General features: G+C 58.2%; 1 protein-coding gene across 1 annotated transcript in view; it reads right to left on the bottom strand.

Annotated features, from left to right (window-relative positions):
- Positions 1–23,473, bottom strand: part of CACNA1A (calcium voltage-gated channel subunit alpha1 A) — a 168,864-nt gene that overhangs the window by 60,289 nt on the left and 85,102 nt on the right. Inside the window, exons 9-24 of the mRNA XM_077838173.1 lie at positions 22,822–22,876; positions 22,333–22,430; positions 20,808–21,017; positions 20,065–20,177; positions 19,315–19,427; positions 17,892–18,023; positions 17,485–17,557; positions 16,758–16,875; positions 15,997–16,064; positions 13,630–13,736; positions 10,876–11,721; positions 9,653–10,110; positions 7,965–8,103; positions 7,360–7,489; positions 5,343–5,402; positions 2,852–2,958 (exon numbers count right to left, since the gene is read on the bottom strand). Of these exons, the coding sequence (XP_077694299.1) occupies positions 2,852–2,958; positions 5,343–5,402; positions 7,360–7,489; positions 7,965–8,103; positions 9,653–10,110; positions 10,876–11,721; positions 13,630–13,736; positions 15,997–16,064; positions 16,758–16,875; positions 17,485–17,557; positions 17,892–18,023; positions 19,315–19,427; positions 20,065–20,177; positions 20,808–21,017; positions 22,333–22,430; positions 22,822–22,876 (2,827 nt within the window). The remainder of the gene's footprint in view (positions 1–2,851; positions 2,959–5,342; positions 5,403–7,359; positions 7,490–7,964; positions 8,104–9,652; positions 10,111–10,875; positions 11,722–13,629; positions 13,737–15,996; positions 16,065–16,757; positions 16,876–17,484; positions 17,558–17,891; positions 18,024–19,314; positions 19,428–20,064; positions 20,178–20,807; positions 21,018–22,332; positions 22,431–22,821; positions 22,877–23,473) is intronic.

Consider the following 23,473-nt stretch of genomic DNA (forward strand, 5'->3'; position numbering starts at 1 on the left):
TCCGGCAGGGGTGAGCAAACTGGCTGGAAAAGATTCCCACGCGACTCCCACCCCAGAGCCCTTTCGGATGGGTCTGAAATGTTCAGTTAACCCTTTAAAACCCATTCTTCCCTATTTCTGCATTGCTGCTTGATGGATTAAATGCAAAATGGGTCTTGGCCCCACCAACACATTCCACTCCCCGAAATTACACAGCCCAGCTGCTGCCCAGTTCATGCCCCCCCCGACGATGGATTCCACCCATGATTTCACCAAACACTCCTAGAGGCATGCTGGTCATACCACCCGGCCTCAAGTTCAAGGGGAAAAAGGCAGGTCTGGGGAGATCTCCCTGGTCGGCATGCTTTGGAGGGTCACCCTGAAGTAGCCACTACTACAGGCCTCTGGGCTAGCCCAGCCCACATCCCTGCCGTTACAACTACCATGGGCTACTGCAGGGGTACAGAACCACTGGGGCACAGGTTTGCCCTAGCCACCCATTCTTCTCTTCTGCCCCTCCCTCCTCCTCTACATCTCCCTGAACTGTGGACATGGACCTCTGGTGAAGACGGCAGAGCCAGTCTCGGGCTCCCTGCAGTGGAGGGTGCTCTTTGGGAGGAAGGGAATGGCTGTGCCTGCCCCAAGGCCCCTTCGCACCAGCGAAGCTAGCCCCCAGGGACCAGAGTGCAAGGCTACGGATGGCCCTGACTCTCATCTACATCAGTGTCACTCCAGAGGCATGACTCCGGGGTGGGGGAAAGGGGAACCAGGTGCCAGAGCTCTGCTTCAGCCCAGTTCAGAACAAACTCTCTCTAGAGTCAGGATATTTAACGAGCGGGGGCCCCCCTCTCTGCCTCACCTCACTGCAGTGGCAGCTGCCTCCAGCCTCAGCTGCTAGTCCTGGATGGGGACACAGCATTCACAACCTGAACTTTCCATTCCCCTCCCTGCTCCTGCACAGGCCAGGGCACACCAACCCTGCAAACCCTCGGTTTCCCCAGGGAACGGACAGACCCTGAAGCCTGGGGGATGCATCGAGACCACTGGGCTCTGGTCCGAACCCTGGCCGTGCCCAGTGGTACCAGCTGGGAAGGTGTCTCTGATTCACTGATGATGAACAGCCCTGGAGACTGCTGTCTCCTGATCTCCCATTCAGCACCGGGCATGCCCTCTCCATGCCCTGCCGGGCTAACATGCTCACAGTCTTAACCCAAAGGACCAACCTCTCCAGGGAGCTCAGGTTCTGTGGCCCATTTTAGCTTCTCTGCCAATGAGGCATCCAATTAAGGCCGCCGGCAATGGTGTTTCATGGATGCGAAGTGGGTGTCTGGTCCCACTGGGGAAAGGGCTGAGACCCCTCAGACTCATCTCACACACAGGCCATCAGATGGCCATTACCAACCCAGCCTCGATTGCTCTCGTGACCTCCAAGTGAGAAGGCAGCATCAAATGCCCTGACATGGCCAGTCCTCGGGCACGGCAGGCCCTGAAAAGGGACGGCTTGTCCAACAGCCCCAGCAGTTTGCCCAGCTCCACACAGAGGGTCAGGAATGGCGGGGGAAGCCCCCGTGCCTCCCAGCACAGACCATGCGGGGGGAGGATCAATCGGTGGGACAGCGCCAGGCATGCGCGGGGGAGATGCACATTCGGGGGGTGCAGGGGGCGCTGGGAGCTGGACCCTTTGGCAATGCCCACTAGCAGCGACTCTCAGGGGTCCCAGCAGGCAGGCATGAGAGAGGTTGCTCAGCATGCTGTTTCCCTGCAGCAGGGGAGCTCGCCACTGGGAGTGGCACAGGGGGGCTGGAGATGACCCACCAGGACCCCGAGGGCTCTGCTGGCTCATGTGTCTGTTTACATCCATCCTCCCGTAATAACCACTGACCCCACCACTGCTGACCCCTGTGCATTGCTTCACCAGGGCACAGAAGCTGCTCATGGGCTGAGCAAATCAACACTGGAAACTCAGTTCGTAATCCCCGGAACTGGTGCCGTGCTCGCCTTCTCTAGCTGTACACGCCCGGGTGGGCTGGCTCTCACAACCTGCCTGGAGTGACTGGGCCCAGCATCCTCTCAGCACGTGAGAGATGGACAAGCAGCGGGGCCCAGCGTTACCCGCCATGTCAGTCACAGAGCTGGGAAGGAGAACCCAGAAGTGCTCTAATGACCCCAGCACACTCCTTTCCAGAGCCAGGGCTAGAACCCAGGAGTCCTGACTCCCAGACACCCGCTCCCCCCCCCTCTAACCCCGGACCGCACTCCCCTCCCGGAGCTGAGGAAAGTAACAGGAGCCACCCTGCTCTAACTACGAGACCCCAGTCCTGCACTTGAGGCTCACCCAGGAGTTGGCACTCCAGATTTACTGAGCCGCTCCTGCTGGGCTCGGACTAGCAGAGAGAAACCCTTTCTCCAAACTGGGCCTCGCTGCCCCATGGCTTTTGTTCAGTAAGGGATCTGCTGGGCCAGTCCTCGGGTGGCAGCGGAATATCACTATGCTAATGGCTTGGGTGGCATCATAGTGCAAGGCCCTGAGAATCCTGCTCCCGAAGCCAACGGTGCTGGGCCTGACTGGGGCTGCGTGCACCAGCCTCCCTTTCGGGGAGCTCCTGCTCGGGACCATGCTTCTTTGTCCTGCGGACGAGGCCTCGGTTGTGGGCACTGCATGGCTAGGATGGACAGACATTATCTGGACCTTGGGAGCGGCTCCACATGCTAGGGGCATCCCAAGCTGGTGGGGAGGTTGCTCCGCCATTCCATGCATGCTCTGTGATTGGCTGGGGGGGCTGGCAGCGAATGGGGGTGCCCTGTCATGCAACGAGCCAGGAGCTGGGTCTGGGGAGGAGTGCAAGTGAGAGAGCTCCAGCAAGTAACTCACGTGAAGGCAAAGGCCACCAGTGCTCCGCTGACCACGATGAAATCCAGGATGTTCCACAGGTCCCGGAAATAGGCGCCTTGGTGAAGAACCAGCCCCAGGTCGACCATCTGTGGCAGGGAGCAAAGCTCAGGCAGAGGGTCCCCGCAAGGCGGCTCGCTCCGTGCAGGCTGCTGCTGAGGGTGAAAAGGCTGCTCCCCTTTCCAACCGCACCTTGCTCTGCTCAGCCCCATGTCCCAGTGCGCTCAGCAGAGCAGGGGCCATCCCACTTTCTTCCTTTCACAGAGAGGGAAACTGAGGCACGGTGTGGGGATGTGACTTACTCAGGGGAGGGCTGGGACCAAGTCTCCTGAGTCTAGAAGGAGTTGGGCCTGTTCTGCTAGCCAGATGGAGGGACAAGAGCTACCCAGCAGCTGGCATCATCTGGGCTTTAAGGGACAATTCGCTCTTCCCAAGCTTAATTCAAACTAACCCAGAGGCAAACCCTGTCACTGCTGAGAGCCCCCAGTGACTGAGAAGGGGAACTTGGTCTCCACCTCCCTGCTCCTTGTCCAGGGCCCCCATCTCCTCAGCACTCTCTGAGGCTCTCTGCTGCTGCTTCCTGGGGTGCTTCGTTTCGTAAGTCAGCCCTGCTGTCACATGAAGGAGACGGGGCCCTGGTGGCCTGCCCCTGGCTCCTTCCATCCCTGCCTCCACCTCAGCAGACAGTCCCGCCTTTGCACACAGGATCCCCCCATCCCTGAGTTCTCCAGAGCTCAATCCGGTGTTCAACGTGCCCCTTTGCACAGCCTCAGGCATCCCTCTGCCGCTACCCTGCCTAGCCCTTCCTGGGCTGGATTCCAGACCTCCACCCCTCCGTTATGGGTTTGCCCCACACCTGCCCTCCCCTCACAAGTTTCATAGATTCATAGATATTTAGGTCAGAAGGGACCATTATGATCATCTAGTCTGACCTCCTGTGCCACGCAGGCCACAGAATCTCACCCACCCACTCCTGCAAAAAACCTCTCACCTATGTCTGAGCTATTGAAGGCCTCAAATGTGTGGTTTAAAGGCTTCAAGGAGCAGAGAATCCTCCAGCAAGTGACCTGTGTCTCATGCTACAGAGGAAGGCGAAAAACCTCCAGGGCCTCTTCCAATCTGCCCTGGAGGAAAATTCCTTCCCGACCCCAAATATGGCGATCAGCTGAACCCTGAGCATATGGGCAAGATTCACCAACCAGATACTACAGAAAATTCTTTCCTGGGTAACTCAGATTCCACCCCATCTAACATCCCATCACAGGCCATTGGGCCTATTTACCATGAATATTTAATTACCAAAACCATCTTATCCCATCATACTATCTCCTCCATAAACTTATCGAGTTTAATCTTAAAGCCAGATAGATCTTTTGCCCCCACTGCTTCCCTTGGAAGGCTATTCCAAAACTTCACTCCTCTGATGGTTAGAAACCTTCGTCTAATTTCAAGTCTAAACTTCTTGGTGGCCAGTTGATATCCATTTGTTCTTGTGTCCACATTGGTACTGAGCTTAAATAATTCCTCTCCCTCTCTGGTATTTATCCCTCTGATATATTTATAGAGAGCAATCGTATCTCCTCTCATCCCTCTTTTAGTTAGGCTAAACAAGCCAAGCTCCTTGAGTCTCCTTTCATAAGACAGGTTTTCCATTCCTCGGATCATCCTAGAAGCCCTTCTCTGTACCTGTTCCAGTTTGAATTCATCCTTCTTAAACATGGGAGACCAGAACTGCTCACAGCATTCCAGGTGAGGTCTCACCAGGGCCTTGTATAATGGTACTAACACCTCCTTATCCCTACTGGAAATACCTCTCCTGATGCATCCCAAGACCGCATTAGCTTTTTTCACGGCAAGTTCTACCCTTCCAGCTCTGCACGCCTCATCCCCCAACAGCTGCGCAGTAAGGAAATGCCGGCAGAGCCACTGGGAAGGACCAGTCTCCTCTCTCAGCTTCTCCCTCTCCAAGTCACTCCTTCCCTGTCCTGGTGACGGGGAATGGACAAGCTCCAAGATGGGGCTCCAGACCTATTGGGCCACTCCATCCCCTCCTCCCAGGCTGGAGGCCCCCCAGGGAACAACTGACAGGTGGTCCATACATGCAGAGAGTTGGGGGGGGGAAGGGCTGTATTTAATGGACTGACGGGCTGTTGGCCTGGTGCCTTCTGTGGCTAATGGCAGAAGGATGCCTTGGCCATCCTGGCCAGGGGTGGGATGAAAAACAAGCTGTTAGGAATTAGAGGAGCTGCTAACACAGGGGATTCCAGGGCAGCGTCCGCCCCGTGACACTGATCCCCACCTAGGGTGGTAACGTGGGAGGATGAGCTCATCCTTTCTCTGCAGCAACACCGGGGGAACCCACAGGGCTGGCGGCTGGGTCAGACACCGTGGAGATCTCTCCTGCCCCGGCTGCTATGGGTAAATCCACCCCACCCCGCGATATGGCCCAGGCCCCGGTCCCTGCCAGACTCACCTTAATGACCATCTCAAAGGTGAAGACGCCCGTGAAGACATAGTCAAAATAGCGCAGAACCTTTGGAGGAGAAGAGAGGGAGGATCTCAAATGCCCCTCTGGCTCCTCTAGCTAGCACCACAGGGCAGGAGGAGACGCTGCCTTAATCACACTGCAGCCAGGGTCTGGCCGAGCCAGTCCAGGAGCCCCAGCTGATGCTGGCACAAGGGGGCCAGGAGTGATTTGGGGAGGCTGTCTGAGACCCACCAGGGTCACAGCGCGCAGAAGCCACTAAGTAAGTGTTCCAAGGGGAACGGCCCAGATTCAGACCAGCGATAGCCCATTCCCAACCCTGTGCTGCCTAGTGCTTGGCCTCCAGGACCAAAGCAGGGCCTATGGATGCAGGCGTTGCATCTCCCCACGGGTCTCTGGTGGGTGCTCCCCATTTCCCCCATCACTCTTCCATGGGGATGGCCTTTGGATGGGGTTTTCACACACCACCCCCCGTGGCCTTAGGGTCCCCACTCAAAAATTTAGGGTGGGTGCAACCTGTGGTCATAGATACCCCGGGCACTCCCAGCGAGTGGCCAGGTGGGAACCCAGGTGTCCTACTCAGACTGCAACATGGGTCCTTTCTGTTCCGTCTCCCTCAAACTCCTCCTGCAGCAGTTCCAGGCAGATAAAGGATTCTTCTTCACTTCCTGACCCGTCATGCTCTGCTACTTTGGCACCTGGCTGTTAAACAGCTGCTGTGCCCCACCTTAGAAAGGGGTGAACTTCCATGGTGCGTGAGTGATCCCTGCGAGGTGCTGCTGCATGGCTGTTGAACAGCTCCTGTGCCCCACCCCAGAGGGGGCTGCATACTAGCGCCAGGCAGAGCCACGCTTTGTGTTCAGTTAACACAAGGCTTTAGGAGCCCTCCTTTGGAGACGCACCAGCTTGTTATCAGGCTCATCAGGGTCTGCAGAAGTTGCGTGCAGGGAAGGGGAAAGCGGAGGAGGCACGGGACTTGGCTGAGACCTGCTTCCCCTCCCCTTTGGGGATGCTGCTCTAATTCTTTCACTCTGCTCTCTCCAGCAGGCCCATGCATGCGGGAGTTGGCCAGCGTGGCTCTCAGAGAGGAAACTGCAGTGTCAGCTGGCGGGAGAGCTGGGTGGTGATTTATGGAGCTCTCACTCCCGGCTGCCTCCCTCCTAACCTACTTTAGCACAGCTGCAGTGCTGCAGAAAAGCAAGAGGAAGGGGAGAGGCCTTTGGTTTTACTTTGGGAAGGGGCGGGTGCTAACAGTTGCACCTCGCGTGCTGGGCTCCATTGCCAGAAGACTGGCACCGGGGCAGCCTGCTTTCTGTTCACTCCCCAGGCATTGCCTCTCTAGCTTTCAGCGTCAGTTTAGACCTGCGGAAAGTTGCCAGTTTGGCACCCCTAGAAACTGGAGGGCACAGCCAGTGTGGCGGGGGCAAGCTCCCCCCATATGCCACCCCCCACCAATATGCCTCAGCCATGATGCAGAGATCCCTTGTTAGGGGTGTTAAGAACATAAGAACGGCCACAATAGGTCAGACCAAAGGTCCATCTAGCCCAGTATCCTGTCTACCGACAGTGGCCAATGCCAGGTGCCCCAGAGGGAACGAACAGAGCAGGGAATCATCCAGTGATCCATCCCCTGTTGCCCATTCCCAGCTTCTGGCAAACAGAGGCTAGGGACACCATCCCTGCCCATCCTGGCTAATAGCCATTGATGGACCTAGCCTCCAGGAACTTCTCTAGCTCTTTTTTGAACCCTGTTATAGTCTCTGTGTCCTGTGGAGTCCTTGGCCTCTCTCCTGAGACTGCCAATAAGGAGCCCAGGAAGTGTCAGCTGTGGTGTGAGTGCCTAGAAAATGGTCTGAGAAGCCTGAACCCACGGGTTCATAGGCCACTGAACAGACACCAGGCAGTGATGACATCTGGGGGATAGGTTTTGACTGGATTGCCTAGAAGGGCAGAAGCCTTCAGCCCCCCTGGGGTAGGGCGGGCTCAGCTCAGCGGTGGGACGTACGTTGTTCCGGGTAGCGTTGGGCTGCACGGGGTCCTCAGCGGCCAGCGCGATGCTGCTCATGGCGATCACCATCAGGATGCACATCTCAAAGTAGCGCAGGTTCACGATGTAATGGCAGAGCCTGCGGAACCTGGGCCGGGCAAAGACGGCACATGGCATCCAGACTCACTGTGTCCCCCCACCCTGGGGCAGACCAATGCGCCCCTCTGGCCTGGTAACCTCCCCACCCTGGAGCAGACCAATGGGCCCCTCTGGGCCAGCAGTCCCCCCTCCTTGCCACACCAGATCAGGATCACAATTCACAAAGCCAATAGCTGACCCCCAGTCATGGCCAATGCTTGATGTTTCAGAGTAAGGCGCAAACCCCCACAATGCACCTGGCCAGCTACGCATGCTGCCGGGGTCCCCCACCCCCGCAGGCCAGATGCTCACTCCTAAGTCTGAAGCAGGGAATTCAAACACAGGAGGGTTGGATGCCCATTGGCTGGCTTCCCTCACTTAGGGGTGAGGGGTACTAATAGCCAGGACATTCCTGGCATGTGCCCACCGTCTGCCCGCGGGCACTGGTTGGCTCAGTTCCCCGCCCCGACGAGAGCTGTACTCACGGATTGGTGGTGGAGAGGATGAACATGGAGCTGTAGGGAACCATGGGCTTGGGCCCATTCTCCTCCTGCTCGCCATCCTCCTCCTCTTTCTTCTCTTCCTCCTTCTTTGGCAGTGGGTCTGGATTGGCATTTTTATTCACTGCACAGGAAAGAAGGGTGAAGTGAAGTGAAGTGAAGTGGTCAGCACTGACCTGGGACCCTGGAACCAGACACGGCACAGCTGCTGCCTTCCTGCCAGCTTACAGGGGAGCGAGTGTCATCCCTGCAGGCACGGGCAGGGAGACCAAGGCCTGGCAGGGTCACCTGAGACTAGTGCTGCGGATGGGGAGATGGCTCTGGGGGCGCCCCTTGGGCCCTGTGCTGCATGGCTCTTTAACGCTAACAGCATGCTGCCTCCCCACGCGTGGTGCTAGGGTTAAGGCCAGAGAGCTCCCTAACCCTCCTTAGGACGGGGAGCTCAGGGGAGACACACACACAAGCACTCCCAGTGTGTGAAGCCTCAGCAATGGCAGGGAACTGATTAGGAGAGACCTGCCCAGAGGGACCCAGCAGGTGCCCCATGCCCCATGCAGCAGAGTAGGTGAACCCCCCACCCCCAAAAGTCCCTGCCAATCTGACCTGGGGGAAATTCCTCTCCACCCCAGATCGGGCAACCCTGAGCATGTGAGCCAGACCCACAGCCAGGCATCTAGCCAGAGAATTCTCTGTACCCTCTTGGAGCACCGACCCACCCAACCGGTGCCTGTTTCGGTCTATGGTTGAGCTCTGATCCCTTAGGGCTGATTTGTCTTCGAGAGGTCCCATCTAATGGGCATGGGCTACTCCCTCTAAATTGGGACCAGCCCTGAATCTCAGGAGAGATGCCCCCACGGATCTCACTCCCACACGTAAGAACATAAGAGCGGCCACACTGGGTCAGACCAAAGGTCCATCTATCCCAGTATCCTGTCTTCTGACAGTGGCCAGTGCCAGGTGCTTCAAAGGGAATTAACAGAACAGGGCAATTATCAAGTGATCCATCCCCTGTCACCCACTTCCAGCTTCTGGCAAACAGAAGGCTACGGACACCATCCCTGCCCATCCTGGCTAATAGCCATTGATGGACCTATCCTCCATGAATTTATCCAGTTCTTTTCTGAACCCTGTTATAGTCTTGGCCTTCACAACATCCTCTGGCAAGGAGTTCCACAGGTTGACTGTGTGTTGTGTGAAAAAATACTTCCTTTTGTTTGTTTTAAACCTGCTGCCTATTAATTTCATTTGGTGGCCCTTAGTTCTTGTGTTATGAGAAGGAGTAAATAACACTCCCTTATTTACTTTCTCCACACCAGCAATGATTTTATAGACCTACGTCACATCCCTCCTTAGTCGTCTCTTTTCCAGGCTGAAGAGTCCCCGTTTTATTAATCTATCCTCATACGGAAGCCGCTCCATACCCCTAATCATTTTTGTTGCCCTTTTCTGAACCATTTCCGAGTCCAATAGATCTTTTTTGAATTGGGCTGACCACATCTGCCTGCAGTATTCAAGATGTGGTCAAAAAGTTTGAAAATGTTTGAAAACCACTGCACTAAGCAGTCCCACTTCCCCTAGGGCCTACGCTGGGGGCGGATCGAGCGCTGCCCCGTGGCGAATATGCTGGGGGCGGATCGAGCGCTGCCCTGAGTTACCCCCCACCCAGTGCCTACCTTGCACGACGGTGTTGTTGATGGGTGGTGTGAAGGTGGCTGGGATATCCACTGTGGTGTGCTCGGGCTTCTTGGCAGCCTTGGCTGGGTTGTTCTGGGTGCTGGGGTTGGTGACTATAAGGCTGTTCTCGGGGGTTTTCGGGGGCCCTGGCTGGGGCAGGTTGCTGGGTGCCTGGCGGTTGGCAGCATTCTGGGAGCTGGGGGGCGGCTGGCCCAGGGTGCCAGGAAGGTTGTGGGATGCCCGGATGGCCATGCAGTTGGCATGGTGGCCCACCTTGGCTGGGCTCTGGAGGTGGCTGGTGTTGTGGGGGATCGAGGGCTCCGTGGTGGCTAGTTTGTTGTTCTTCATGTTGTCTATGTCCTCTGCCACCTGTGGCTCGTGGCGCCCCATGTCCTGCTGGATCGGCCGCGTGGTGGAGAGGTTCGGGCCGGGCACTGGGCTGGGGCCTTGGTTCTCTCTACGGCAGCAACCCAAAGGAAAAGACCCAGATCAGAGTCAGGGAGTAGGAGGCCTCGTCTCCCTTCTGAACAATCTAAACAGCCTGCTGCTATGACCCCACTGAACTGCTGGCTCAGGTGATCAGGGAATGGGACATGGGACCTTCCCTTCTAGGGGCACCAGCTCCAATTTGGCCCCAGGGTGGTGGTGCGGGACTGGCTGACTGCTGGGGCAGTGCTGGTCAATGACTGACAATCACCTCCATCTGTGATGGCCGTTCGCTGGCCTGTATGGAACCAGTTCTTGGATCTCAGCCCAGTTCCCAGAGGGACAAGCGTCAGGAGGATGTGGCCAAGAAGACGTTGGTGCCTGTCTGAAATGCTCCCAGCAGAGAGGGGGAGGCGAAGGGCCCTGGGCTTGATAGTTGATACATCCCCTGTTGAGCGGGGAGCCAGCTGGCTCTACCCCTTGCTTCCCTTTTCCCAGCCCCTTGGTCCTTCCTTGGCCCCTTTCTCCAGCCCCAGCCCTGTGCCCACTGCTGGCTGAGCGAGGGCCCTGCACTCTGAAAATGGGGGGGTCCTGTCTCTGAAATAACTCCGATCTGGCTTCCGATCACCACAGCACCCCTCCCCCATGGTACAACTCCAATCCTCTGGACAGAAGCGAGGAGATCGGGGGGCAGAGTTCCCAATTCCCCCCAGCCCCGTCCCCCCCGCCTCATCGATCCCTGGCGGCTGTCGTGCCCGGGGACCCTCCCACCCCACCCCTAGGTGCCCCCACTCACTTCCTGCGCCGGTGCCGCCTCTCCCTGTCGTCCCTCTTGCCGCCGGTGTCGTAGGTGGACTGCGCGGCATGCCGGTGGCGCCGGCGTCTCTCCCCGTCGGGCTGCTCACCCTCCACGTTCCCGCAGGAGGGCCGGCTCCCTTCCCGGTGCCGCAGTCGCCGCTCCACCTTGCTGCCCTCGTCCCTGCCCCCGCCGCCCTCCTCTCCAATCCGGCGGTGAGCCCGGTGCCGCCGATGATCCCGCTCGCCCTCGGCCAGCCGGGGCGACCCGCTGCGGCTCTCTTTGCTGCCCCCTTGGCGGCGCTGGTGCCTGCGGTGGGGGTCGACAGCTCTGATCCGCTCCGAGGTGCTGTCGCGGTAACCCTGCTCCTGGCTGCTCTCGTGAGCCTGGCTGGGATAGTCCAGGTCCCGGTAGGTGCCGTCCTGGTTCAGATCAGTCTCCTTGCTCCCGCCGCGCTGCCGTCGGGCCTCAAGACCCTCTGCATCAGGCTGCTCGTAGCTGCGGGAGCTGCTAAACTCCCGCGAGCGCTCGTGGTAACGGGCCTGCTTGCGCAGGAAATCCTCGGCCCGCTGCTGGCTGAAGCGCTGCTCCATGGAGGGCTCGCTGGGCCGGGTCTTGTTGGTGTTGTTGTTGCGATTCTCCTGGGGGTCAACCACCAGCGGCCGGTCCAGGTGGGTCTTGATGTCAGGCCGCATGGCCCGGGCATAGGTCACCTTCCACTGGTCCTCGGGGTCCATCTCATTGTACAGGGCTTCCCGGCTCGCCAGCAGATTGTGCTTCCGCATCTCGCTCGTTCTCTGTTCCCAGACAGACTTGGAGGATTTTTGGTTCTTCTGCTGCTCTTTCCTGAAACCAAAACAGGGACAGATTCTTGAAACACCATTAGAATTGAGCTGCTTTTCCTCCCCCACCACAGCCAGCGCTCCTGCCCCGCTCCCCACGGCGCCCCCTGCTGCGAGGAGCTGGGACTGGAGTAGCCGGGAGCTCCTCCCATAGCCAGTGCTCCAGCCCCGCTCCCCATGGCGCCCCCTGCTGCGAGGAGCTGGGACTGGAGTAGCCGGGAGCTCCTCCCATAGCCAGTGCTCCTGCCCCGCTCCCCACGGCGCCCCCTGCTGGGAGGAGCTGGGACTGGAGTAGCCGGGAGCTCCTCCCACAGCCAGCGCCCTGCCCCGCTCCCCACGGTGCCCCCTGCTGGGAGGAGCTGGGACTGGAGTAGCCGGGAGCTCCTCCCATAGCCAGTGCTCCAGCCCTGCTCCCCATGGCGCCCCCTGCTGGGAGGAGCTGGGACTGGAGTAGCCGGGAGCTCCTCCCATAGCCAGTGCTCCAGCCCTGCTCCCCATGGCGCCCCCTGCTGGGAGGAGCTGGGACTGGAGTAGCCGGGAGCTCCTCCCATACCCAGTGCTCCAGCCCTGCTCCCCATGGCGCCCCCTGCTGCGAGGAGCTGGGACTGGAGTAGCCAGGAGCTCCTCCCACAGCCAGCGCCCTGCCCCGCTCCCCACGGCGCCCCCTGCTGCGAGGAGCTGGGACTGGAGTAGCCGGGAGCTCCTCCCATAGCCAGTGCTCCAGCCCTGCTCCCCATGGCGCCCCCTGCTGGGAGGAGCTGGGACTGGAGTAGCTGGGAGCTCCTCCCATACCCAGTGCTCCAGCCCTGCTCCCCATGGCGCCCCCTGCTGCGAGGAGCTGGGACTGGAGTAGCCGGGAGCTCCTCCCATACCCAGTGCTCCAGCCCTGCTCCCCATGGCGCCCCCTATTGCGAGGAACTGGGACTGGAGTAGCCGGGAGCTCCTCCCATAGCCAGTGCTCCTGCCCCGCTCCCCACGGTGCCCCCTGCTGGGAGGAGCTGGGACTGGAGTAGCCAGGAGCTCCTTCCACAGCCAGTGCTCCTGTCCCGCTCCCCACGGTGCCCCCTGCTGGGAGGAGCTGGGACTGGAGTAGCCGGGAGTTCCTCCCACAGCCAGTGCCCTGCCCCGCTCCCCACGGCGCCCCCTGCTGGGAGGAGCTGGGACTGGAGTAGCCGGGAGTTCCTCCCACAGCCAGCGCCCTGCCCCGCTCCCCACGGCGCCCCCTGCTGCGAGGAGCTGGGACTGGAGTAGCCGGGAGCTCCTCCCACAGCCAGCGCCCTGCCCCGCTCCCCACGGCGCCCCCTGCTGGGAGGAGCTGGGACTGGAGTAGCCGGGAGTTCCTCCCACAGCCAGCGCCCTGCCCTGCTCCCCACGGCGCCCCCTGCTGCGAGGAGCTGGGACTGGAGTAGCCGGGAGTTCCTCCCACAGCCAGCCCTGCCCTGCTCCCCATGGCGCCCCCTGCTGCGAGGAGCTGGGACTGGAGTAGCCGGGAGCTCCTCCCACAGCCAGCGCCCTGCCCTGCTCCCCACGGCGCCCCCTGCTGGGAGGAGCTGGGACTGGAGTAGCCGGGAGTTCCTCCCCCAGCCAGCCCTGCCCTGCTCCCCACGGCGCCCCCTGCTGCGAGGAGCTGGGACTGGAGTAGCCGGGAGTTCCTCCCACAGCCAGCGCCCTGCCCCGCTCCCCACGGCGCCCCCTGCTGGGAGGAGCTGGGACTGGAGTAGCCGGGAGCTCCTCCCGCAGCCAGCGCCCTGCCCTGCTCCCCTCGTCTCCAGCTGTCCTGAGAACAGATCCTGCAACATGAGCCAGTGCCGAGGCTCAGCAGCCCACGGTCAGACACAGCGTCACGGAACAAGAGCGCTTGAGGGCTCCGGTACGTGCCCTGGCCGCGGGTGTCGCTACCTACGGCACTTACACCGCTATAGACATGCTGGCTGCAGACAGGGGGCTCACTTCCGCCACCTCCTTGGCTTTCTGTAGTGCAAGTTTTTGGTTGGCCACCTCCTCCTCTTCTTGTTCGTCCTGATAGGCACAGACACGGGTGAGCATTAGCGGCGTTTGATCCCCATCAACCCTGTCCCTTTGGCGACAGAACCATTGGTGTGGAACTCAGCCCCCCCTTTCGGGGGGGTTGGTGTGTGAGACCACACAAAGGGTGACAAGCCTGCTGCAGCCTTGGCAAACCGCTCGGGCATAGGTGCTGACTCCGCGGATGGAGCACCCCCGGGGAAAAAATGGTCCCCCTCTGTCAGCACCTCCCCCTCCCTCCCCACACCTCCTGCCGCGGATCAGCTGGCATGCAGGAGGCTCTGTAGGGGAGGGGGAGCAGTCAGGGTGGGGGAGGGGGCGCGAAGAGGCAGGGTTGGGCTTGGGGGAAGGGGTAGAGCAGGGGTGGGGCCTGGGGCACAATAGGGGTCTAGCCCCCCCCAGGGAAAGGACCAAGTTGGTGCCTGTGAGCCCAGGAGACTCCTGCTTCAAGATCCAGGGCGATACTTGCAGCTCCCCAGCTGGGTGTGGCCGCAAGGCGAGGATGCCCATCCTCCCACTCCATGAGCTAAGGGAGAATTCAGGAGCCCCAGGTCAGACCACGGGACCATCAGCTCCTCTGGTGTAAGCTCCTGGCTAGCACAGGGCACCACCAGCACCCGCACAGCCAGCCCAGCAACTGGGATTCGACCGAAGTATCCCAGCCCGCAAGAGCCTGAACTGGTGTGTGCTGTGGACGGAGAACAGGCAGGAACAAATTCTGCCAATGCTCGAGCCTCAGCAATGGCAGGGAACGGATTAGGTGAGATGAGCCCAAGTGATCCCAGCAGGCACCCCGCGCTGCAGAGGAAATCGAAAAAACCACAAGAGTCCTACCAATCTGACCTGGAAGGGAAGTTCCTTCCCCACCCCAGATCTGTAGACCCCAAGAACATGAGCCAGGCCCAGCAGCCTGGCATTTAGACATAGGATTCTCTGTACCACCTCGGATGACTGGGCCCACCCCAACCAGTGTCCTGTCTCCAGCTGTAGCTGGTCTCGTTTGCTTCAGAGGAAGGTGAAAACCTCTCAGAATACATCATCCCTAGCTGCTAGCTGTGTAGGCCCTAGGACACACAGCTGAGGAATCCTGATGCCACCGCTCCCATGGACTCCAGGGAGGAGTGTGTGATCTGCATCTCTCTGGGGCAAAGGAGAGGCTGGGGCTGAGGGGCGGACAGGGGAATGTGTTTCTCTTATTGCGTAAGGAAGCCAGGAGTCCAACAAGCTCCCGGGGGCGAGAGGTAGGAAACAGGTGACGGAAGATTAGCCAGAAAGCCCACGGGCTGGGGCAACTCCTGTGCTGGAAAGAGCAGTGTTAGCAGCTCAGCCACGAGCCCACTCCTCACCTAGAACAAGGGGGCAGCACCACCATGTTGCGCAATGGACACTTGACAAAATTACTGGACGTAGTGATGGACATTGGCGGGGGGCAGGAGGGGGCTCTGGGCTGAGGCAGGGGGTTGGGATGTGGGAGGGGGTATGGACTCTGGGCTGGGGGTGCAGGTTCTGGGGTGGGACCAGAAATGAGGGGTTCAGGGTGAGGGAGGGGACTCTGGGTTGAGGCAGAGGGTTGGTGGGCGGGTGTGTGTGAGGGCTCCAGCTGGGGGTGCAGGCTCTGGGGTGGGGCTGGGGATGAGGGGGTGGGGTGCAGGAGGGTGCTCCGGGCTGGGACCAAGGGGTTCAGCGGGTGGGAGGGGGATCAGGACTGGGAAAGGGGAGTGGAGCGCAGGGGTCTGTGTGTGCAGGCTCCATGCAGTGCTTACCTCAAGCAGCTCCCAGAAGCAGCAGCATGTCCCCGGTCCAGCTCCTATGCAGAGGTGTGGCCAGGCGGCTCTGTCCACTGCCCCGTCCGCAGGTGCCGCCCCTGCAGCTCCCATTGGCCATGCTTCCCGGCCAATGGGCTGGGAGCCGCGGAGTCAGTGCTTGGGGAGGGAGGAAGAGGCAGTGTGCAGAGCTGCCTGGCTGCACCTCCACCTGCAACAGCAGGGACGGGGAGCTGCTTGTGGGGAGCTGCCCGTGAGCACCCCCCACGGACCTCAACATTTTTACCATGGACACTTGTGTCTGTGTACGGACACGTTGCCGACCCCTGCGAGGACACTGCTCGCGGTTCAGCCCTCAGGACGCTCCCTAAGGAAGTTCGACTTCCAAAGGGGCCCCTAGGGCTGCTCTGAGATCTCAGGGCTCCTGAATCCCCCACTTCCCGATCATCCTGCCCTGGCCCTGCCAGGCAAGCCAGGGAAGTTGCTCCCACCTTGGTGAGCTCCTGTGCGTTAGCCAGGTTATCCACGGCGATAGCCAAAAACACGTTCAGCAGGGTATCTGGTCACGCAGTCAAGGCAGAGCCAGCTCCAAACACCTCTGAGGCCAAGGGCAACCATCCTTGCTCCAGCTCAAGCCACGCCTGGCTTTCAGCATATTCCCAGGGCTCTCTCAGCATAGGGGGCATGGTCTGTGATGCACATGCAGAGCTCGCTTGCGCCCGCAGCACCTGGGGTTTCCTTACAGGTCTCCCATCCAAGGACTGGCCCAGTGAACCAAGGACTAGTTTCACAGCCCCAAGCTCCAGCTGCTCCAGGCCTGATCCAGAGAATCGCTCTCTTCCCTTTGCCTACCGAGACAGCTAGCTATTTCTAATGCACCCATCACTGGGGCGTCTGAGCCCCACAAAGAACACCACTTCACCCTTCACTGACGAGCCCAAAGCACTCCTTCACACAGGTGTCCACTAATCCTCACAACCCTGGAACGTCCCGCCACTGAGGGAAAGGTCGCCATTATCCTAATATAACAGATGGGGACGCAGAGGCACAGAGAGAGGAACTGACTAGTCCATGGTTGCACAATAAGCCAGAGGCAGAACTGGGAACAGAACCTAGGAATCCTGGCTCCCAGCCCCTCCTGCTCTAAGCACTAGACCCCACTCCCCGCCCAGAGCTGGGGTTAGAACCTAGGAGTTGGATTCCCTCTAGAGCCTGCTTTCTTTCTCTCCTGGGGCCACCGAGCGAAGGATACAGTTACCAAACAAGGTCAGAACAATGAAATAGACCGAGTACACCATCCCCTGATGGACTCCGCCCTGAGATTTGATACCATCGTACATTACCATGTTCCAGTCTTCGCCAGTCAAGATCTGAAAGGGAAAAGAACAAGGCACCACAGGAGGCAGAGAATCCTTTCAGACAGTGCGCAGGGGCCCACGCCACCCCCATGACCAACCCTGAGATGGGAAGACAGGTCTCCAAACCTCTCTGAGCCATGGTGAACATCGCATCATCAAAATGGGGGTGGGTGAGGGAGTGGGTGCAGTCTGTTTTTGCTGGATGGCTTACTGGAAATCTTGGAAATGGGGCCTGGGAACTTTCTTGGCCCATCATGGAAATAGTGGGGCATCTTTTAACCCAGTGTGTTTCCTCCCAAAGGGTTCAGCAGGCATTTGAGTTCAATAGGTGCCCACAACATTGGCCTGCTAAACCCAAGGTTGTGAGTTCAATCCTCGAGGGGGCCATTTAGGGATCCGGGGCAAAAATTGGGGATTGGTCCTGCTTTGAGCAGGGGGTTGGACTAGACGACCTCCTGAGGTCCCTTCCAACCCTGATATTCTATGAGTCTATGAACACAGTGAATGACAATCGCTTCCCCTTTGTGGGCCTTTCCCCTAAGTTCACGCCGTGATGCCTCTTCCTGTTTCCCTGCCCAGCTCTAACCGCCTGCGACACCGACCGAGTGGTGGAGCACGTACCTGAAATACTGTCATTATTGCTGCTGGGAAAGTGTCGAAGTTGGTGGAAGGGGTCCCGTCGTCAAAATTGAACCTGCACAGGGGAAACACCAAACCAACACACACAGGCACATTACTCACACTCCCCCTTACCTGCCTGCCATGTCAGAGGGAAAAGAGTTAGCCAGGAGTGTCTGATCCAGTCCCAGCCTTTCCCAGCAGATGGCACTGTCGGGGAGCGGGGCAGGACTGCTGGCTGCGGGAGGCACTCCCAGCTACTGCAGTTCCAGCCTCTCTCTGCAGGAGGCGATACAGGGGCACTGGCTGGGACCAGCTCACTATTAGTCCGGTCCCAGAGCTTGGTGGGATCTTGGAAAGGCAACAGGTTGGCTGAGGGCTTGGCTTGGAGGGTCCCCCCAATTACTCACTGGCCCCCAAAGAGCTGCATCCCCAAAAGGGCAAAGACGACGATGAAGAGGAAGAGAAGGAACAGCAAGCTGATGATGGACTTCATGGAGTTCAGGAGAGACACCACCAGGTTCCGTAGGGAAGCCCAGTACCTGTGGAGAGAGACCAAAGGAACCACAGGTGAGCCCCTGGCAGCGTGTGATCGGGTGACGGCAGACAAGTGCACACATATCGATGGGCAGATGTACACGTGTGATTGGGTGTTTGTGTCTGTGGCCGTGTTATTTGCCGGTTGCATGAGACAAACCCAAATGTGCCTTTAGATCAGAGGTGGGCAAACTGTGGCCCATGGGACACTCTTGCCCGGGCCTTGAGCTCCTGGCCGGGGAGGCTCGCCACTGGCCCCTCCCCTGCTGTCCCCCCGCAGCCTCAGCTCACCCTGCCGCCAGCACTCTGGGCAGCGGGGCTGCGAGCTCCTGCCGGGCACCGTGGTTGCGAGAGCCGCCGGCCTGCCCTGGTGCTCTAGACTGCGCGGCAGCGTGGCTGGCTCCTGGTGCTCTGAGCGGCATAGTAAGGGGGCGGGGAGTGGGGGGATTGGATAAGGGGCAGGGGGTCCCGGGTGGCAGTCAGGGGACAGGGGGTTGGTTGGATGGGGAGGAGGTTCTGGGGGTGGGGACAGTCAGGGGATGAGGAATTGGGGGGTTGGATAGGCATGGGAGTCCCGGGGGACCTGTCAGGGGGCGGAAGTGTGGATAGGAGTTGGGGCAGTCAGGGGACAGGGAGGGGGGGGGGTTGGATAGGGGGTGGGGTCCTGGGGGGCTGGTTTGGGGTGGGGGGTCCCGGGAGAGGGCGGTCAGGGGATAAGGAGCGGGGGGGGGTTGATGAGGTGGGGATTCTGAGGGGGGGCAGTCGGGGGTGAGAAGTGGGAGGGGGTGGATAGGGGGCAGGGGCCAGGCTGTTTGGGGAGGCACACCCTTCCCTACCCGGCCCTCCATATAGTTTCGGAACCCCGATGTGGCCTTCAGGCCAAAAAGTTTGCGCACCCCCGCTTTAGATGTTTATACTGTCGTGGCACAGCCCAGGGCTCACAGGTAAAGGTGAACACCAACAAACGGACACACACACAAGCATGTGGACACACAGATGCACTCAAGCATGCACACACCGTAACTTAGGGTTGCCAACATTGCATTTAAAAAATAAGAGACTGTTTTCTTAGCACCCCTGCCCCACCCCTCTTCCCACTGTTATTATAATTAATAATTATTATTAATAATAAGCAGTACTCTGGGGGGTATTTCTTGCTGCTTTTTGCATCACTCAACAACTCCCAATCTTGTTGTACAGAAATAAAAAAGCAAGGGACGCCCCTTGTAATAAGGGACGGTTGGCAACCCTAAGCGTACCCCCCCCCATACACACACTGGAAGCAAGAGAACTTACTTTGTGATTTTGAAAATACGCAATAACCTGAGAGCTCGTAACACGCTGATTCCAAAGGATGTTCCAGGCTTCATGACAGCCCAGATCACCTCAAAGATGCTCCCTATGATAACCTGCCCGAGAGCAAAGAAGCATATTAGTGGCCTAGAAAACACCCTGGGCCTTGGCTGTGCAGGGACCCTTGGAGCTGACACCTCCCAGCCTCTCCCACCGAGGGGCTGACAGCATGCTCAGGACAGGCTGTGTATTCACACACATGCACTCCAACACCTGTACCCAGGGGCACACACATGATCACAGGCACATGTGCGCACCCACCTGCCAATGCTCACCTCTGTGCATGGACTCCCACCCTGCCCCCCCGTACCTACCCATTAGCATGTACAAATGCACACAGACACAATCCTGCCTCCAACCCCATGCAGCTGTAAATGCACACTAACTCCACAAGGCCAGATTCTGATCACAGCTGCACTGCTGTAAATCCCGATTAACTTCAGTGAAGTCAACTTCAAGGGAGCTACTGTGAATTTACACTGGTGTAACAAATCACAGAATCCAATGGAGCTATTCCAGATTTACACAGTTGTAACTGAAACCAAAATTGGGCTCAATGGAGATACTCCAGATTTACACCGGTGTAACTGAAACCAGAATATGGCCCGACGGAACTGCTCCTGGTTTAACGGGTGCAAGTGAGCCCAGCCACCCCTTGCAGGCCCCGTGGCGGGCAAGGAGGTGCGGACTTACGGCGCAGTCGAAGCAGTTGAAGGAGGAGTGGAAGTAAGGCCGCGTTCCGAGCCCGTACATTTTTATAAACATTTCGGACATAAAGAGTCCTAAGAAAATGAATTCTGCATAGTCTGTGTGAGAGAGAGAGAGAGATGGCTCAGACCTGCCCAGATCTCCCTGCCAGCTCCCTCCCACCCTGCTGCTCTCTCCACTAAGAGAAACCCAGAAATTAAACTGCCCATTGAATGACCCACTAATAATCTCTTCCATTCCTAGAAGAAAAGGAGTACTTGTGGTACCTTAGAGACTAACAAATTTGTTAGGTGCCACAAGTACTCCTTTTCTTTTGGCGAATACAGACTAACATGGCTGCTACTCTGAAACCTTCCATTCCTAGAGCGCCCTCACCCCAAAGGATCACAGAGTGCTTTGCCATCTGATAGACACTCACATAGGGAGACTGTCCGTTCCCACCAAAATCCTCTGGTGCAGGGGGTGTGGCAGCTGGTTAACAGCACAGAACAGTGCCGCGCAGACAGCAGTCACCCGCTCTGGGGTGGGGCACAGCGGCTGTTTAACCGTCCATAGTAGGGACACCTCCCTCAGTGGTGAAATGCAGCCACCTGTAGGGCTGGGGTGCACCAGAAGTTAAACAGCCATGCCATCAAGGAGAGGAAAGGAGGACTCCTCAATCCAAGTGAACCATCTGAGGGGATGTGAGAAAGAAAGGAGCGTGTGCTCAGGCCGCTGGCCATACTCACAGAGGAAGTCGGATAGCCAATCTGGCTGGCTGTAGTGTACTATAGCAACACACAAGGTGTTGAGTGCTACCAGACTGAGGACTGTCCAGTAAAAGGCCTGAGTTTTGACCATTCGGCGGATATAGAAACGCATCCTCCTCTCCCTTTTGTGAAAAAAGGTGGAGTTTTCCAGCTTGGCACTTTTGATGCTGGCTCGAGCAAAGGGTGAACCTGCAGAGGGAAGAGAGGAAGGTTAGGAGCAGCCCCTGGGCAAAGGCCCCAACATGGCTGGAACAGGTGTTAGAGGGGGCAGTTTATTGGGTTTCCCCATTCCCCGAAATAGCTAACTCTCCACCCGCTCCTCAGTTGAGTAACATGGCACCTGGGCCGAGGATCTCAGTGCACTTACTGGGGTCAGCCTGTGGGACAGAAAGAGAAGGATCCTGCATCCAATGAAACTGCAGTGTGTGTGGCAGTGTGACCCAAGGACCTCCGGATGCCAACTGGCAGAGGGCCCAGGAGTATACAGGGGAACAGGGATCCCTGGGTGCACTAAAAGGGGTTATGTAAGGTGGCTACTGAAAGCCTGTGTCACGCTCATCCTCATAATCTTTGCAAGAGGTACATATGGAGAATATGCGAGGAGCAATGCGTATATGCTAAAACTGATCTTCCCTTGGTCTGGGAGTTAAGGCATGTCACCAAAAGGTGGCCCACATACTCCTGCCAGGCAGGGGAAGGAGATGCTTCTCTCTCTAGCCAGGAACATGCAAACTGCAAATTGTCTGGTACACAATAGATGCCCATTTACAGTCTGAGCAAAATGCAAATTAACAGATTGCGGGGGCTGGAGGAAAACACAAAACCAGCAGGAGTTTATGGGTAAGACAATGAACTTCTGAAACTAGGTGAACCCCCAGTTATTCCTTTAATTGGTGAAGAAAATTGGTGAGTGGGCTTGATCTTATGAGAATGGGTCTCAATCAAACTGGTTGAAAACTCTGGGGACAGAACTTGGGGTATCTTGTAGGAGATAGGGGAGTGCCCTGCCCATTAAGGTTAGTCTCTAGAAAGTGTGTTACGATTTTGCTTTATATATAATAACCATTTGTTTCCGATATTCTTACTTGCTATCACTTCCATCTCTTCTTGTTTTCACTGTATATCTCAAAGCGTGTTAAACTAAGTGGTGATCCTTCATAGAATCCACCAAGCTGGTGTGTCTAACTCCTTTGGGAACAGCCAATCTCAGAGTTGTGTGAGTGTTCAGTGGAACAGGAGCGCTTGGAGGACCTGGGGTTCAGCGATTGCCTATCACTAGCCTGTACAGACAGAGCGAGGCCTGCAGGGACCTGGGGAGCGGTGCCAGAGGCTGGTGGTTTCAGGAAGCTGGTCCACAGCAGGGACAGATACAATTCCCTAACACTAAGGGCAAGGGGTGGTCAGGTGACTCACAGCCCTGGGAAGCGTCACAGCGGCAGACAGGTTTGTCCTTTCCCGCATCACACGGTGCCCACCGTGGCTGCACACAAGGCTGCGGACCTACCCACTGAGGAGATGTCGGCCAGCTGATCATCTGCCTCCTCCGGGTTCAGCAGGTCTGTCTTGCTTTTCTTGATGGTGGCTCTCCGCAGAGCTCCAACAACAGGAACATGGCAAGAGAAACAGACATTATCCTTTGGGTTTCCCAGTCAGACTCTGTACAGTGCCCTGGCTGGAAGGGGCTGGAATAGCCAGGAGCACCCCCTTGGTGACCCTGCCCTGCCCCCTTCTGAGAGGAGCTGGAGAAGCCAGGTGCTCCCCACACAGCCAGTGCTCCTGCCCCACTCCCTACAGTGCCCACCGCTAGACGAGGCTGCACCAGAATTTCTCTGCTGTTTTTCCTATCTCCGGAACTTTTTGGAACATGGGCAGATGAACAGCACCTGTTTATACTGAGCCCTCAAGCCAGCCCTCTGGACTGCCCACCATTAGTGCAACTGTGTTCGGAAGCCCCCGGGGAGCCACTCGGCATTCAGGGGCACACAGCTTACCATCAAATGGGAGCCTCTGCTCTTCCTCCGTTTCATCCTCCGCTAGGATCACTTCTTCTGAGGGAAAAGAACCGGGAATTAATCTAGGCAACAACACGCCCCTGGAATTCTGGGGAAACTTCTTAAGCTGTGCTGGGATGGGGCCAAGTTGAGTCCGCTCCAGTCAAGGACCGGAGCGAAGGGCATCTACGCTTCCACATTTCAGGGGGGAGGGGCCCCATGGTGCCACATCGAGGTCCAATGCAGAAAGAAGCCACATGGCCAAAGGGCCCCTACCACGGGGCACCCCTCCCCAGGGCACGCAGGAGGTGGCGTGCTGGCTGGAGGGCCCTAGCAAGGGGAAGGCAGGCTGGAGTTCCCCGGGAGGGAGGAGGGCTCAGGTGGAAAGGAGTGACTGGGAATATGGAAAGAGGTGTGGGGTCCGCACCATTCACTTCACTCCCACCAGGACACCCATCCCTTGTCCTAGCAGCTGGTCAGTGACTCCATAACCCTGCCCTGGAGGGGTGAGAGGGGAAGAGCAGACGATGTTGCACCAAAGATCAGAGCCAGGGGGAATGTTCACTTGGGAGCCTGCATGGAGCTCACTCAGATTCCGGGGCTCCTTGCTGAGTGGACTGACAGGCTGGGTTCATCGAAAGGGGCCCAAGTTTT

Source organism: Eretmochelys imbricata, chromosome 20 (genome assembly GCF_965152235.1).
Source record: "Eretmochelys imbricata isolate rEreImb1 chromosome 20, rEreImb1.hap1, whole genome shotgun sequence".
NCBI lineage: Eukaryota > Metazoa > Chordata > Testudines > Cheloniidae > Eretmochelys > Eretmochelys imbricata.